The sequence below is a fragment of the Phlebotomus papatasi genome, chromosome 3 (assembly GCF_024763615.1).
Source record: "Phlebotomus papatasi isolate M1 chromosome 3, Ppap_2.1, whole genome shotgun sequence".
In the NCBI taxonomy this organism is placed as follows: Eukaryota; Metazoa; Arthropoda; class Insecta; order Diptera; family Psychodidae; genus Phlebotomus; species Phlebotomus papatasi.
Window position 1 is genome coordinate 30,589,940 of NC_077224.1, and position 15,465 is coordinate 30,605,404.

The 15,465-nt window shown below is 34.1% G+C and overlaps 2 protein-coding genes across 2 annotated transcripts in view; both read left to right on the plus strand.

Annotated features, from left to right (window-relative positions):
- Window positions 1-2,733, plus strand: part of LOC129805245 (protein sickie-like) — an 11,655-nt gene extending 8,922 nt beyond the window's left edge. Inside the window, exons 2-3 of the mRNA XM_055853024.1 lie at window positions 4-1,741; window positions 1,895-2,733. Coding sequence (XP_055708999.1) covers window positions 4-1,741; window positions 1,895-2,014 — 1,858 coding nt within the window. The 3' untranslated portion in view covers window positions 2,015-2,733. The remainder of the gene's footprint in view (window positions 1-3; window positions 1,742-1,894) is intronic.
- A 3,566-nt stretch (window positions 2,734-6,299) lies between these two features.
- Window positions 6,300-12,955, plus strand: LOC129807529 (probable 2-oxoglutarate dehydrogenase E1 component DHKTD1 homolog, mitochondrial). The gene is made up of 11 exons (XM_055856865.1): window positions 6,300-6,832; window positions 7,082-7,205; window positions 7,386-7,557; window positions 7,622-7,841; window positions 7,960-8,121; window positions 8,203-8,504; window positions 8,568-8,833; window positions 10,953-11,220; window positions 11,597-12,011; window positions 12,082-12,594; window positions 12,669-12,955. The coding sequence occupies exons 1-11, from the start codon at window positions 6,703-6,705 to the stop codon at window positions 12,860-12,862; spliced, it is 2,766 nt and encodes a 921-aa protein (XP_055712840.1). The 5' UTR covers window positions 6,300-6,702; the 3' UTR covers window positions 12,863-12,955.
- The last annotated feature ends 2,510 nt before the right edge of the window (window positions 12,956-15,465 follow it).

Below are 15,465 nucleotides of genomic sequence, written 5' to 3' on the forward strand. Positions count from 1 at the left end.
GAGCTCAGCTTCTCAACTGGAGAGTCTCAAGGATACTGTGATGAAAATGCGTGCTGAAATGATAAATCTAAAACAAAATAACGAGAGACTTCAAAAATTGGTTACTAGTCGCTCTTTAGCGGGAAGTTCAGGAAGTTTGGGAGCACCACTGAGTCCTAGTGGTAGTTTGAGTGAACCAAGGCGATATAGCCTGGTTGATACTGCCTCGAGACCACCAATGGAATTACCAAATACTTTTGAAGAAACCGAAGAAGAAAATATCCCACCAGCTCCTGCACCAGATCCACCCCAAACAATTAGTCCGACTTCTCATATTGATTTAACTCCTCCGCCTCAAGTTGAATCCGTTCCTCCAGAGTCCTTAAGTACCACTGTTGTGGATGATATTGACCATCTTGATGGTAAGAAGATATCAATTGCTGTATATTTGGGCCAACCTGATTCATTTCAAAAATACTCGGAAGAGATTATGGACTGCGACTACTATTACGCTAATGTACCTTCTTTGGATAGTCTTAGTCCTAATGGAGAGAATGGTGATAATACCAATTTCACTGAGTTTACAATTGCCTATACATATATTTCAGGCAAGACAACTTGGCAAAATCTTGACTATATCGTGCGAAAAACTTTCAAAGACTATCTTTCAAAGATTGATCCAGGTACTAGTTTGGGGCTCAATACCGATTCAATTACATCTTATCATTTGGGAGAAGCTAAAAGAGGACCGGAAATGGGTTTTCCAGAGCTTTTACCATGTGGATATATTGTTGGCAATGTGAAAACACTTTACATCTGCCTGCAGGGTGTTGGTAGTCTCGCTTTCGATAGTCTCATCCCTCGTAGCATTGTTCACCGATATATTAGCCTCTTAACGGAACATCGACGGTTAATCTTATGTGGTCCTAGTGGAACAGGAAAGTCCTATTTGGCACGAAAACTGGCAGAATTCCTGGTTGCACGCTCAGGTAGGGGAAATCCTGCTGAGGCAATTGCCACATTCAACGTGGATCACAAATCTTCAAAAGAACTTCAGCAATATTTGGTTCACGTAGCAGAACAAGCCTCTATGGTGAATTGTGTATCAGAACTGCCATCCGTGATAATTCTTGATAATTTACATCATGCATCAGCGCTTGGTGATGTGTTCTCGTGCCTTTTAAGCGCGGGACCAGCGTCAAAGTTACCCTGCATCATTGGGACCATGTCGCAAGCTACGTGCAACACGACAAATCTACAGCTTCATCATAATTTCCGATGGGTGCTAACAGCTAATCATATGGAGCCCGTCAAGGGTTTCCTGGCTCGCTTTCTTCGTCGGAAGTTATTTACATTGGAACTCACGGCTCATAATACCCAACCACAGCTATCTAGTATTTTGGCTTGGTTGCCCACTGTGTGGCAGCACATAAACCGTTTCTTAGAAACACACAATTCTAGTGATGTAACTATTGGACCGCGTTTATTTCTTTCATGTCCGTTGGACATGAATGATTCCCAAGTCTGGTTTACGGATGTGTGGAATTACCACTTGGCGCCATATCTAGTCAATGCTGTACGGGAAGGTGTGCAGCTCTATGGGCGTCGCGGTGGTGTTTGGGTTGACCCATCCACATACATACGCGACACATATCCTTGGCCAGTGGGTCCCACAACGGTACCCTCATTGCGTCAGATAAATGCTGAAGACGTGGGACTTGAGGCAGGACCAACTGGCAATAGTGAACAGCAAGATCCACTAGTTAGTTCCTTTTTAAATATGCATTTTGTGATGTAGAATAATTTCAATTTTTAATTTGTATTTTTTGAGAATTTCTTTGAGTGTAAAATTATTTTTTGTTTAATAATTACTTAAAACGACAATCTTTTTGATATGATCAATTTTTAATTTCAGCTAAACATGCTAATGAGGCTTCAAGAGGCTGCCAACTATAGCAACAACCAGGATCAAGAATCAGATTGTGCCAGTCTTGATTCAAACATCACGCAAGATAGTTTTGCAGGGGGCGATTAAAGTCATTTTAGAATTTGGAAAATAATTATTAATTTTGTAAATGGATGGTTCTAGTATTCCTCCATTTATTGTATATTTATCTTTTATTTTTATGTGTTGTTGTTTGAAATTTTTATGAATTAATTCACAATCTTAATAACTTAGGAAATTTTCATAGTTCAATTATTTAGTTGGCGCATTTGAGCTTTTTATTAAATTACGAGGTAAAAATCAAAGTTCTAACATTCGTCCAAGAGTGGTCTTTTACAAGTATTTTTTTTCCTTTTGTTGTTTTCACTCCTAGGAATTTCATTAATGATTTAACAATTTTAATTCATTTATGAATATCACTCAAACTACATACATATACAATACCATTTTGACTCATAATTGAACTTCCATTACTATTAAAGAAAATTTACCACACTGGATCATAGTATTTATATCAAATTTAAAAGGCGAGGAAAAAAACAACCCTAATATTTACACTCATTAAATAGCTACATACATATTATACAGTATAAAAAAAACAATAATACTTATAAAAGAAATTTAAAAAATTGATATGAAAACGAATTCGCATAAATTTTATACTTTCATAAACAACAAACACAGTGCTTTGGAAAGAAATATTGTGAAATAAATTTGATTAACATACTCTCTAAAATAAAAGTGTATATAATGAGGGCTAAATAACTTGATAATTCAATGAAACAATAAAATATAATATTTCCAGTATATATCTTGAGTGTTTTATTTGACAATGTTTTTTTTTCTTTTTGACTCATCTACGTTAATCAATTATTATTAAATAGAATATTTCGAAGGACTTTTACTTTCTCTTCAGTTTTTTTTTCCCGAGAATAGTTTGTGTAGGTGAGTTAGAAGATTTGGAAAAACACAAGTGACTTAATTTAGATTAGATAGACATATTTATAATATTTTACAGTGTAGCTTTTACTACTCGAACTCAAACAAAGAACACTAAATCGATTTTTTTTCCAATTTGTCACCGTCACCGCTCTCGAGCTTAAACGGTAAAAGATATCAACTTCCGGTCTTCGGTGACCCCCAATACAAAACAAAATCTCCAAATTTTTCTTCTTCTGCACACCCTTTAACCCCATCAAAATCTTTTTTTTTCTCAAAATTGGCCAAAGTTTTTTCAATGATTATCGGATATGTTTTAGAGGTAGTCCAGACGACTATTTCGTCTAAACATACATGACCGGAAAATTCACCATTTTGAAATATTGAAGGAGAAAGGTCAATCACATTGAAGAACTCATAATTTAACCGTTTTGGTTAAATTTGGATATTTTTTTAGAAAGATCTCGACTTTTCTTATAAATTCAAATCTTTATCAATTCTTTCTGCGACAAGTAATAGTAATTGATTTATTTTTCTCAATTATCCCACTTTATTTGCGCATAAAGTAGGTTACTTCTTGACCTATTTTCTAGTTCAACATTATTTGTCGCACACCACATTCTGTGTTAATCCGTTAAAAATATACTCTCTTACGCTGTCTATTTATTGGCCTTGGAAATTCCAAGAAGAAATTTCTGTACAATATTGGTGTCTGAGGACAAAATGTCCGCCTTGGCCATGTCAAAAACATATCCAAAAATGAAAAGGATCGATGATTTGGTTCTTGAGATATTCTCAAAAGAGTGGTTTCTGGAGGACAAGGAGTGGGATGAGAGGCAATTGCATATGTTATTTCGATTCCTTAAATTGACTTTTGGGGGGTACTCAGAACAATAAAAGTCGCTAACTTTGTCTCTTTGGTCAGAAAATTAATAAGAAGAAATTCTGCTCTTCTAACCAGATTATTAGCACGTGCAAGAAGAAGAGGTCGGGCGTCGTTGAGATGTATGGATGAAATGTCCGCTAGGACACTCTCTAAAACATATCCAAAAATGAAATGCATCGATGGTCTGGTTCTTGAGATATTCCTAAAAGAGTGGTTTCTGGAGGAGAAGCATAGACGTTGGGGTGAAATTGAAGTGACATTTGGATTCCTTGGATCAACTTATGGGGGAGTACTTAGAACATTCCAAGTCGATATCTTCATTAGTTTGTCCAGAAAATGAGATAGAAGGATTTCTGTCATTTTTTTCTATGCGTTTAATATTTTAAAATTCTTGCAAAAGTCGATGAATAAAAAAAAGGAAGATGCCCAAAAAAAAAAGTTTCTTCTACAAATTATACCCTTTGAGTTCCTCTAACGAACAGTCCAAGTGCGAGAATTGTGGGTCACTCCTGGTCCCAGCAGTAGATGGTCAAAAATGACGCTGCAAAAAGTGTCTTCTTAGACATAAATGGTTCTGGATGACCATGATTTACCCATAGCCAATTACATATACCAGATTCTGAAAGCTAATGAACCTAGCTTTCCAACAATAGTTCACTCATCCAATTATGTTCATCAGGAGCTGAGATATACCACTCCAAACTTTTTACCTCTTCTACTGACTGAATATATGAACTCATCTAATATATGTTAGATGAGATCATATATTCTGTCACTAGAAGAGGTTGAAAGTTTGGAGTGGTATATCTCATCTCCTGATGAACATAATTGGATGAGTGAACTATTGTTGGAAAGCTTGGTTTATTAGCTTTTAGAATCTAATATACTTAATCTGCTATGGATAAACCATGGTCATCCAGAACCATTTATGTCGAAGAAAACATTTTTTGCAACGTCTTTTTTGGCCATCTACTGCTGGGACCAGGAGTGACCCACAATTCTCGCACATGGACTGTTTGTTGGAGGAACTCAAAAGGTACAATTTGTGGAAGAAACTTTTTTTTTGGACATCTTACTTTTTTTATTCATCGACTTTTGCAAGAATTTTGAAGTGTTAAACGCAAGAAAAAAAATACAGAAATCCTAAAAGAGTGGTTTCTGGAGGGGAAAGATAGACGTGGGGATGAAATTGATGTGATATTTGGATTCCTTGGATCAACTTATGGGGGAGTACTTAGAACATTCCAAGTCGATATCTTCATTAGTTTGTCCAGAAAATGAGATAGAAGGATTTCTGTCATTTTTTTCTGTGCGTGTAAAATGTTAAAATTCTTGTAAAAGTGGATGAATAAAAAAAAGTAAGATGTCCAAAAAAAAAGTTTCTTCCACAAATTATACCATTTGAGTTCCTCTAACGAACAGTCCATGTGAGAGAAAAGTGGGTCACTCCTGGTCCCAGAAGTAGATGGCCAAAAAAGACGTTGCAAAATGTGTTTTCTTCGACATAAATGGTTCTGGATGACCATGGTTTATCCATAGCAGATTAAGTATATTAGATTCTAAAAGCTAATGAACCAAGTTTTCTAACAGTAGTTCACTCATCCAATTATGTTCATCAGGAGCTGAGATATACCACTCCAAACTTTCAACCTCTTCTAGTGACAGAATATATAATCTCATCCAATATATATATATATATATAATACGAATATTTTGAAAGCGTTTCACTATACGATTACAGTAACTTTGTTCATAAATAAAAGGGAGTGACATACCGCACTTATTTTACAAGAATTTTCTTAATTTTCAATTTGCTTGAAGAATTCATCCTTTAGTTCTATGACTAGGAGGAAGTGGGGCACCTTTGAAATTGGGATTTTTCAAATATGTTTAAGTGGAACTGAGCCATATCAAAATGTACATTATTTAGTTTTTCAGTCTGTGAAACTAAAGTATATCACGATAAGGCACAATTTTATTTAAAAATAGGTGAAAAAACAAATTTTAAAGGTGCCCCATTTCCCCCTAAACGTTGCTTTGTAACAGTTAGAATATGTAACAGTTAGTATAGTAATGCATAATGTATTAGGGGGAAGTGGGCACCTTTGAAATTGTGATTTTTCTCCTATGTTTAAGTGGGACTAAGCCAGTTATCATAATGTAATTTTGCTTCTCAATCTGTTTGCGAAGCTAAATTAAATCACGATAAGGCTCAATTTTATTTAAAAATAGATGAAAAATCCCAATTTCAAAGGTACTTCACTTTCAAAAGTTCCCCACCCCCACTTCCCCCTAAAGCATAATTTTTACAATCTGACCTCTTATTTTATCATATCACTATCTGAATAATTTTTTTCTTGTATTTTGAGATATTTTTTTTTACATCTACACAAAGTCATTCCAACAAACACATCCACTGTTTTTTAACTATACGTAACGTACTTCCCAATATGAAAGTTGTTTTGTATTGCCATTATTGTCAACTTACAATATTGTGTATGGGTGTGGAATTTTGTAAATAGCTTAAAATATTTCTAAATGTGTCAGTTTATTAACAATATATTTGTGCGATACAGTGAAACACTTAAATCACTCTCATTTTCTCTGGTGATATTAGCAATTAAAGTTCTACACGTCTTTGAACAAGAGAGATAAATCTATTTAAAATTTGTTGCTATATAGATTGAAGATTAACTATTGCACTTTTTATATATATTTAAAACAATATTAATAAGTATATTTTGAAGAGTGTTATGAAGATTTGTTGATATGCCTTATATGCCTCTGCTGTTACTATTTCAGCCAGTATACAAACCCGCGTCTTCACATTACATGTATTACTTGTTGAATACATCTCCTACAAACTAATCGCGAAAGGAAAATCAGTCAATCGTTAACATTCTAAGTGTACGGGAATACTTTGCGAAAGGCATTAAAAAAAGGTGACATTAGGATGCAGAAAACAATTGCATTTTCGTCGATGAAAGGATATGACGGTCGATTGTCTTACATTTGCCGTAGATGGTATCAAAGTGAGGGAGGTGTACATGGATATAGGAGTAAAGTAAGAAAATCCTTTGCGGGTGAGTATAACATTTCATCAGTTATTAGGTCTTACGGGCATTATGCAACGTAAATGGTAGAGCCTTTAATATGTGCTTGAGCATCTCTTATCTCTCTTGACGGCGATGAAATATTTCAATTGGAACGTGTCCGATAAGACAAGACCCTCTTCTTGAGTATCAAGTTATACTATATCAAGTCAGGCAATTTATGAACAAATCATCAATTCAATCCATTAATTGTTGATTGTTACTATTCTCTTTGATTAGTTCCTGAGGAGGTGCTTCAAGCGAGAAACCGTCATTGTAATATTTACCGATGGGTTGAAGCATATCGAAGTCACGGTCACAATTTAGCTCAAGTTAATCCTGTAAATTTTGCATCTCAGTATCAGTAAGTATACAATTATACCTTCTATGCCGTTACAGAATGAAAGACATATTCAACACATATAAACTAATGTGGGAGTACGTTATATAAAAAATTATTACCCAGGGATTTAAAAAATTAAAATTTTATGTTACTGCCCGAATTCAATAAACAAAAATAAACAAAAATTTTTTACAATTCTAGATCAATTCCAGAATTAGATTTCAACAAATATGGACTGAGTGAAATGCAAGAGGTTGATGTACGTGGGATTATTAGTGGAGTCATTAGTCAATTAGTGACAGTGAAGGAATTAGAGAGCATACTTAGAACAATTTATTGTGGATCAGTTGGTGCTGAAATTAATCATATTGGGGTAACAAATATAATGTTTTTTTCTAAAATTTATTTTTTGTTGAAAAATGTTAAATTATTTGCAGTCAGAACACAAAAAAGATTGGCTCAAGCAAAAATTTGAATGCATAAGGCAGAAGAAACTATCTAAAAGTGAAAGACGAGATATTGCTGAACTATTGATAAAATCTCAGAACTGGGATAATTTTCTTGCCACTAAGTTCCCCACAGTGAAACGATATGGTGGCGAAGGTGCTGAAAGTATGCTAGCATTTTTTCGTGAGATTCTTAAATTATCAGCACAAGGTACATATAAATATATAATACATTCTGTAATAATTGATAAAATTTTTGGCGGAATGATAACAAAAATTTAGAAGTCAAAGAAGTCGACCACCACCAACAAGAATTTTAATTTTTTTAGGTGATATTACACACATTGTCCTCGGAATGCCTCATCGAGGGAAACTTAACTTGCTAACCACAATGCTGAATACAAGACCATCAAAGATTTTCCGGAAATTTAAAGGACTCCCAGAATTTCCAACTGACGCTAAAGCTATGTGTGATATTGCTAGTCATTTCCGTAAATTAATTTATTTATTAGAATTATAACTCACAGAACGCGATTTCTAATTTTTCTCAATTTAATTTTAACTTTTACTAGATGTGACTGAGGACTTAAACGTAGATGGAAAAATAATCCATTTTAGTATGTTACATAATCCATCTCATTTGGAAGCAGTAAATCCTGTTTCTATGGGCAAGACTCGTTCAAAGCAACAATCTTTTCGAGATGGTGCATTTGGGGATGATGAATCGAAAGATTTTTCCTCATCAGTTTTAAATCTACAACTACATGGAGATGCTGCTTTTCCTGGTCAAGGTGTAAATCAGGAATGTCTTTTTATGGCGGGAACTCCACACTTTGATATTGGAGGAACTATCCACATGATTGTGAATAATCAGGTACAAGACTAGTACCTTGTTTTATAAAATGTTTGTAAATAGTATTAAATACTAATTTTATAGATAGGATTTACAACACCTGGTGATCGTGGCAGATCAAGTCAATATTGTTCGGATTTAGCCAAATCAATTGATGCTCCTATTTTTCATGTCAATGTGGATGATCCAGAAGCACTTACATTAATTACGCAATTGGCTTTTGAATACCAGAGAGAGTTCCGTACTGATGTTTTCATAGATCTTAACTGCTTCCGAAGATGGGGTCATAATGAATTAGATGATCCAACATTCACAAATCCAGCCCTATATGAAATTATTCATCACAGAAAGTAAGAAATACTGTAAATTTATTGTTTATTTTCAATGGAGAGATTTTTTAATGGAAAAACTAGTGATAAGCCTAGATCAGTTTATTGTAGGTGAGATTTTTAACGTGAGCTAACTCGGAATGTATGCAAATTCGATTTAGAGCTGAAAAGTGATATATGGGTGAAATGTAGGTTCTCTATAATTTTGCCGTAGAACTTGATCTCATCAATTACTCAGAAGCCGCGATAATCGAGGTTATTTGTTTCTGAACTAGTTTTTTCGACCAGAACGCCCCAAGTGTTCATTTGATGAACTTCAACTATATCAAAGAATTGTTGTATTATGTGAGAATTTCCATTTAAAACCCTATTTTAAGTGTCTTGGTGGAGTAGAGGCAGTCAAATTGGCATCTGAGTGATTTCAAAGCATTATTATGGGAAAAATCAATTTTTTCACACTTTAACGACAAAATCGGACAGATGGCGTAGTCTGATCGGAAAATGATGTATAGACGAAATGTAGGAACAAATGTCCTCTACAATTATGTCGAAGTAATAATCAAAATCAGTGAAGCACGTGTCGAGATAATTAAGGTTATGTGATATTGAAATTGGTTTTCGACTGTGGCGCCCCTGGTGTTGGTCCCACGAAGTTCAAATGTTCCAGAAAGTTATAGCGTTTAATGAGATCTTTCATTTAAGCCCTCAATCGTTAAAATCGATTAAATAGAACCGGAGATATGATTTTTTGAATTTCGTGAACTTTGACCCCTCATATCTCCGGTTCTATTGAAACCACAGCGCACTTACGCACCATTTTGGAAACGTGCTAGACTGGACTAGATCATACTAAAATTGTGCAAGTTAATGAAATTTTAGGCGCTATCGTGTTGTAGTCCAGTCTAGGAAATATTAATTAGTTTATTCGAACAAAATGGATCGACTTAAGCAAGGGCTACAACATGCGCTGTGGTTTCAATAGAATGAACTTGTGATGTTAGAAGGGGAAGTGGCGGAGATATGAGGGGTCAAAGTTCACGAAATTAAAAAAATCATATCTCCTTCCGGTTTTATGTGACCGATTTTAGTATGATTGCTGAGGGCTTAAACGAAAGATCTCAAAATGGCCAAATGGTTCAAATTATCAGAATACAACTTTCTAGAACATTTGAACTTCTCAAAAATGGGACCAATGCCTAACAAACAAAAAAATACAGGGGCTATAAGGGGTCCACAGTCGAAAAACCAATTTCAATATCACATAACCTCAATTATCTCGACCAGTCTAGTGTTTCCAAAACGCTAAGTGCGCTGTGGTTTCAACCGATTTTGATGATTACTTCGACACCAATTGTAGAGGGGCTCCACACATTTGTCTCTATATGATTCGTCCATACATCATTTTCGATCAGATAATGCGAGACCGTACGCTATAGGGTCATATATGACTTTCTTTTTGGCTATTTACATTAATTGAAATCTAACTGGAGTCTTGAAGTGTATCGTGCACGAAAATAGATTTCAATTAATGAAATACCAAAAAAAAAACTTTTTCCCCGTGTCATGACATTAATGGACGCGAAAGAGTTAAGTGTGAAAAAAATTGATTTTTCCCATAATAACGCTTTGAAATCACTCAGATGCCAATTTGACTGCCTCTACTCCACCAAGACACTTAAAATAGGGTTTTAAATGGAAATTCTCACATAATACAACAATTCTTTGATATAGTTGAAGTTCATCAAATGAACACTTGGGGCGTTCTGGTCGAAAAAACGAGTTGAGAAACAAAAAACCGCGCTTATCTCGGCTTCTGAGTAATCGATGAGATCATGCTCTATGGCAAAATTATAGAGAACTTTCTGGTCTACGTTTCACCCATATATCACTTTTCTGTCAGTTCATCCAAAACCTTGATATTTTGGTTTTAATACAAAATTTGTATAATTTCACGAATTTGATTCAAGATAACTGAATGGCGTCCCCCAACTTCAGCTCTAAATCGAATTTGCATACATTCCGAGTTAGCTCACATTAAGAATCTCACATACATAAGCCGGTTAGGATTATCTGTCCCTGTTAGGATTATAGTAGGTGAGATTGTTAAAAATCTCACCTAATATTATGGTATATTTCACAGGTCTGTTCCGGACAAATATACAGCTTATTTAGTGTTGGAAAATGAAATGACACAGGATGAAGTGAATAAAATATCCAAACAACATACCGATTTTCTAAATAACGAACTTAATCAGTTGAACTCTTATGAACCAGAAAATTGGTATTTTAAGAAACAATGGTCAGGCATGAAACAAGCTGGTCGAGAAATAACTGTATGGGATACTGGTCTTGATTATTCTCTTCTTGGATTTATTGCTGTAAAAAGTGTTGCTTACCCTAAAAATTTTGTAAGTTATTTTTTACATGTTAGTAGTTTGAGAAACTCTATTCCAATCTTTGACCAAGTTTAATAGTTTGCTTTAACGCATGATCAACAATCCCATAAAATTTTGGTTTAATCAAATTTTATCAATAAATAGTTCAACTATTTGTCTAATTAATAATAAGTAATTTAATCTCATTGCAGTATGATACCTATGTTTGAATATTCAATATGATTAAATATTCAAATACAATATAAAATTCAAATATTTTTGTTTTGTTTTCTGATAATATTCTCTGTAAATAATGATCTCTGTAGAAAATGGGTTAATTTAACTGCAGCTAAACTTTATCTGTGATTGCACGAGAATTCTAATTTAAAAATCCTTTTATGTTTTTTAGACTATTCATAAACACTTGGAAAAAACTCATGTGTCCGGAAGAATTAAGAAGATTGCTGAAGGTCGAATCGATTGGGCTACAGCTGAGGCAATGGCATTCGGAAGTCTTATGTACCAGGGCCACAATGTACGTCTTAGTGGAGAGGATGTTGGACGTGGTACTTTTTCACATCGTCATGCAATGCTCGTTGATCAGAAAACTAATGAAATATACATTCCACTAAACTCAATGGAAGGCGGTTTGGGTGGCAAGCTGGAAATTGCCAATAGTATCCTGTCGGAGGAAGCAGTACTTGGTTTTGAGTACGGAATGGCAATAGATAATCCATACAACTTGATTATTTGGGAATCACAATTTGGAGATTTTTTCAATGGAGCTCAAATTCTGTTTGATACATTTATTAGCAGTGGAGAAAGTAAGTGAGCCTTTGTCTATCGCATTTCTTTTTTAATATAATAATATGATATGATAATTCTTTACCATAGCGAAGTGGATGATTTGCAATGGACTTGTCGTCCTTCTTCCGCATGGATACGACGGAGCAGCATCTGAACATAGTTCTTGTCGTATTGAACGCTTTCTTCAAATGACTGACTCAAGTGAAACACAGCCCGATGGCGATGATATTAATATGCAAGTGATTAATCCAACAACTCCAGCTCAGTATTTTCATTCACTGCGTCGTCAAATTGTACGAAACTTCCGGAAGCCTTTAATAATAGTTTCACCAAAAGTGTTGTTGCGACTCTCAGATGCTATTTCAAAACCAGATGATTTCAGGCCAGGTACTTTCTTTTTACCCGTGATTGGAGATTCTTTTGCAAATCCATCAGAGGTAAAGAAAGTAATTCTTTGTTCTGGGAAACATTACTACAACCTCAATGCCGAGAGGAATGCTAGGGATCTCAAAAATGTGGCTATTATTCGAGTGGAGTCACTATGTCCTTTTCCTGTTCACGAGCTCAATACTGAATTGGACAAGTATAAAAATGCTAAGAGTAAGTGCATATCTTCTAAATTTCATCTTTTAAACTCTGATTATATGTAACACATTTTTTGTAATAATTTTTAGACTTTATATGGTCTCAAGAGGAGCACAGAAACATGGGAGCATGGAGCTTTATAAAGCCACGCTTCGAAAATATGCTAGCAAGGAAGATTAAATATTCTGGTAGATATGCAGGAGCAACTCCAGCTGTTGGGGTTGGTTCTTGGCATCAGCAAGAAGCTCAGTTTGTCGTAACGGATCCTTTTGATATAAAATAAAGAAAATAAGTGGACAATAATTTAGTTAAAAATCAACAAAAAGATCTTTTTATCACTACAAGGCCAATAAAAATCAACTTTTATTATTAAAAACTTAGTTGATTAACACTGACGAAAATTTAATATATTCTTATATAATTGCGTAGTATTGTAAATTATATTTATTAATTATAAAATAAGTATTGCATTCTGGCGGTAGATTGACTATTGCAGTCCCTTGTCATTCAAACGGTCAACTTAATTTTTCGGTATGTATTGACCTCCCAAAATTATAGGCTTAATTGTAAAACATTATATCCTAGAGCCAATATACTCGGATTTAATACCCTAAATTAAACGGTCATATGATGCTGTGGAAGACTCAAGGGTGCTTTGTGGAGGTAAAAGGACATTTTTTTTATGGGGAAATTTTTGGCATCCTGAAACGGAAGGCCATCACCATCGTCATTTCGTCAATCTCAGCTTTTGTAATCACAGGTGAAATGCGACCTCGTCAGATCGGGCCCAAATTTTGGATATACACGTTTTGACACTCATAGATCACGAATATCATATGCGCCAAAAATCGATTTTCGTCGACGTCCTCTCCCGTCCGTCCGTCCGTCCGTCCGTCCGTCGTATAACCACTTCTGGAGAGAGAACGGAAATAGATATCGACAAGCGGTTTTCGGCAAAGGTTAAATGTCGATGGGCGGCTAGAAGTAAGTGATGTCAGATCCACCCCCACCCCCTTCACCGCCATTTTGAAACACCCCCAAATTTTGTTTTCTCAATAATTCAGCCCCTATGGCATGGATCGATCTCAAATTTTAATATGTTATAGCTGGACCCAAGAGCTTTCGATCGATATCAAACTTAATCCCCTCCGACGCCCCTGACACGAGCTATGGGGGGTCAAAAATTCAATTTTCAAATGGCCACATCTCCGCTTCTAATTATCGGATTTGGAAAAATTTCGGTGTTTTGGAAAGCTCTCGTTGAGTACTACAAGCCTCATGACATCCCAATTTCATCCGATTTAATCGAAAGTCCAATTATTCGAAAAATCGATTTTCGATTAATCGATCTCGAATATTTCGAAAACCAGATGATTCTTTTTCTTTAAATCCACCAGTCTATGGTGATTTGTCAATTTTTCGTGTGTCTGTGGTGGAGCATTTTGCAGTGGAAGTTTGGAGAATTTGTTTGGGTGACTTTTTTATTAGTGCAATTCACAAGTTTCCAGTGGATATTTCGTGATAAAATCCGATAAACTTTGATAATCAGGTGCATCATTGATATTTAACAATGAAGTGTATAGTGGTGAATTGCAATTCATCCGATAAAAAGGCCGGGAGGAAAATTTCCTTCCACAGGTAAGTTTTTGTTTCTGTCAATATTTTTCTCCAGAAATTAGCCCAAAAATAGCAGTGAGGTGCATAAAGGAAGTGCTACTGTTTTAGTTTTTTAAGATTCTGATCCGTTTAATAAAGCATTGTGTTGAAATGAGGAGATGCTTGCCCGTGAGAAGTGAAGAAAAAAATTACGCAATTAACGCCATTGTTTTCTCCAGTCTCCTCGGCTATTCAACACTGTTCCAGTGCTGCACTAGGGGGAAATACTTTTTTTAGTTAATTTTTTTTAACCACTCATTATTAGGTGAGATTCTTAACGATCTCACCTACTTTTTTTTCAGCAATAATTCTTCATAATTTTTTTTTTAAAATATTTTCACTGAACTTATTTTATCACAATAAAATATTTATAAAATAACTGTCAGAGATATATAGAGAAATTTATTTGGTTTTTCAACAAATTTATTCTTCCACCAAAATAAATATTAAAATATTAAATATGAATTAAAAATATTGAACTTATTCTTATAAACTAGTTTTGAATATTTTAAAGAAAAATTGGGAGAAAGATATCACAACTCACATAAAAAAACAATAAAATTAAACAAACAAACTTATGAAGGAAATGATATAAAATAGTTTTTTATTTAAACGTAATTAACGCTTAATTTTAATTATTTTTTTTAGTTTCTATAGAAAAGAAAATTTTAAATATATTTGTTTATTCAGAGAAAGTTAGAAACAAGCCTTCTTTTCGGCTATTATAATTAAGAAATTAAAAAAAATAACACTGTCTTCAATTTACATTATTCTATAACTATATTATTTTTTTTTATTAAAAAACGGTCACTCAGGTAACAAATGAAATTTATATTTATCGAAATTTAACACATAAACATTAAAATTTAACATAAAATTTAACACGTAAGATATAAAAATATTAAATTAATAAGATTTAGTAAAAGATATTAGTCTTCGTGGCGGCATTTTCTATTCCAATGTCAAGTAATTTTTTTTTTTAGATTCTTTTTTAGAATTTCATTAGCAATATAAGGTTTTTATAGGTTTAATTAAATTTAAATTTCATTTTCAATTTCAAAGAAAATTTTAATTTGACAGATAGAGACAATTATATCTGATTTTGGTTTGAAAAAGTGAGAGGTTATAATTTCGTTCAATTGAAATTCACTAAATTGAAATAGTGTACTAGCTCTATAAGAGGGATAAAATAGTTTCTTGGTACAACAAATACATAGATACGATGAATGA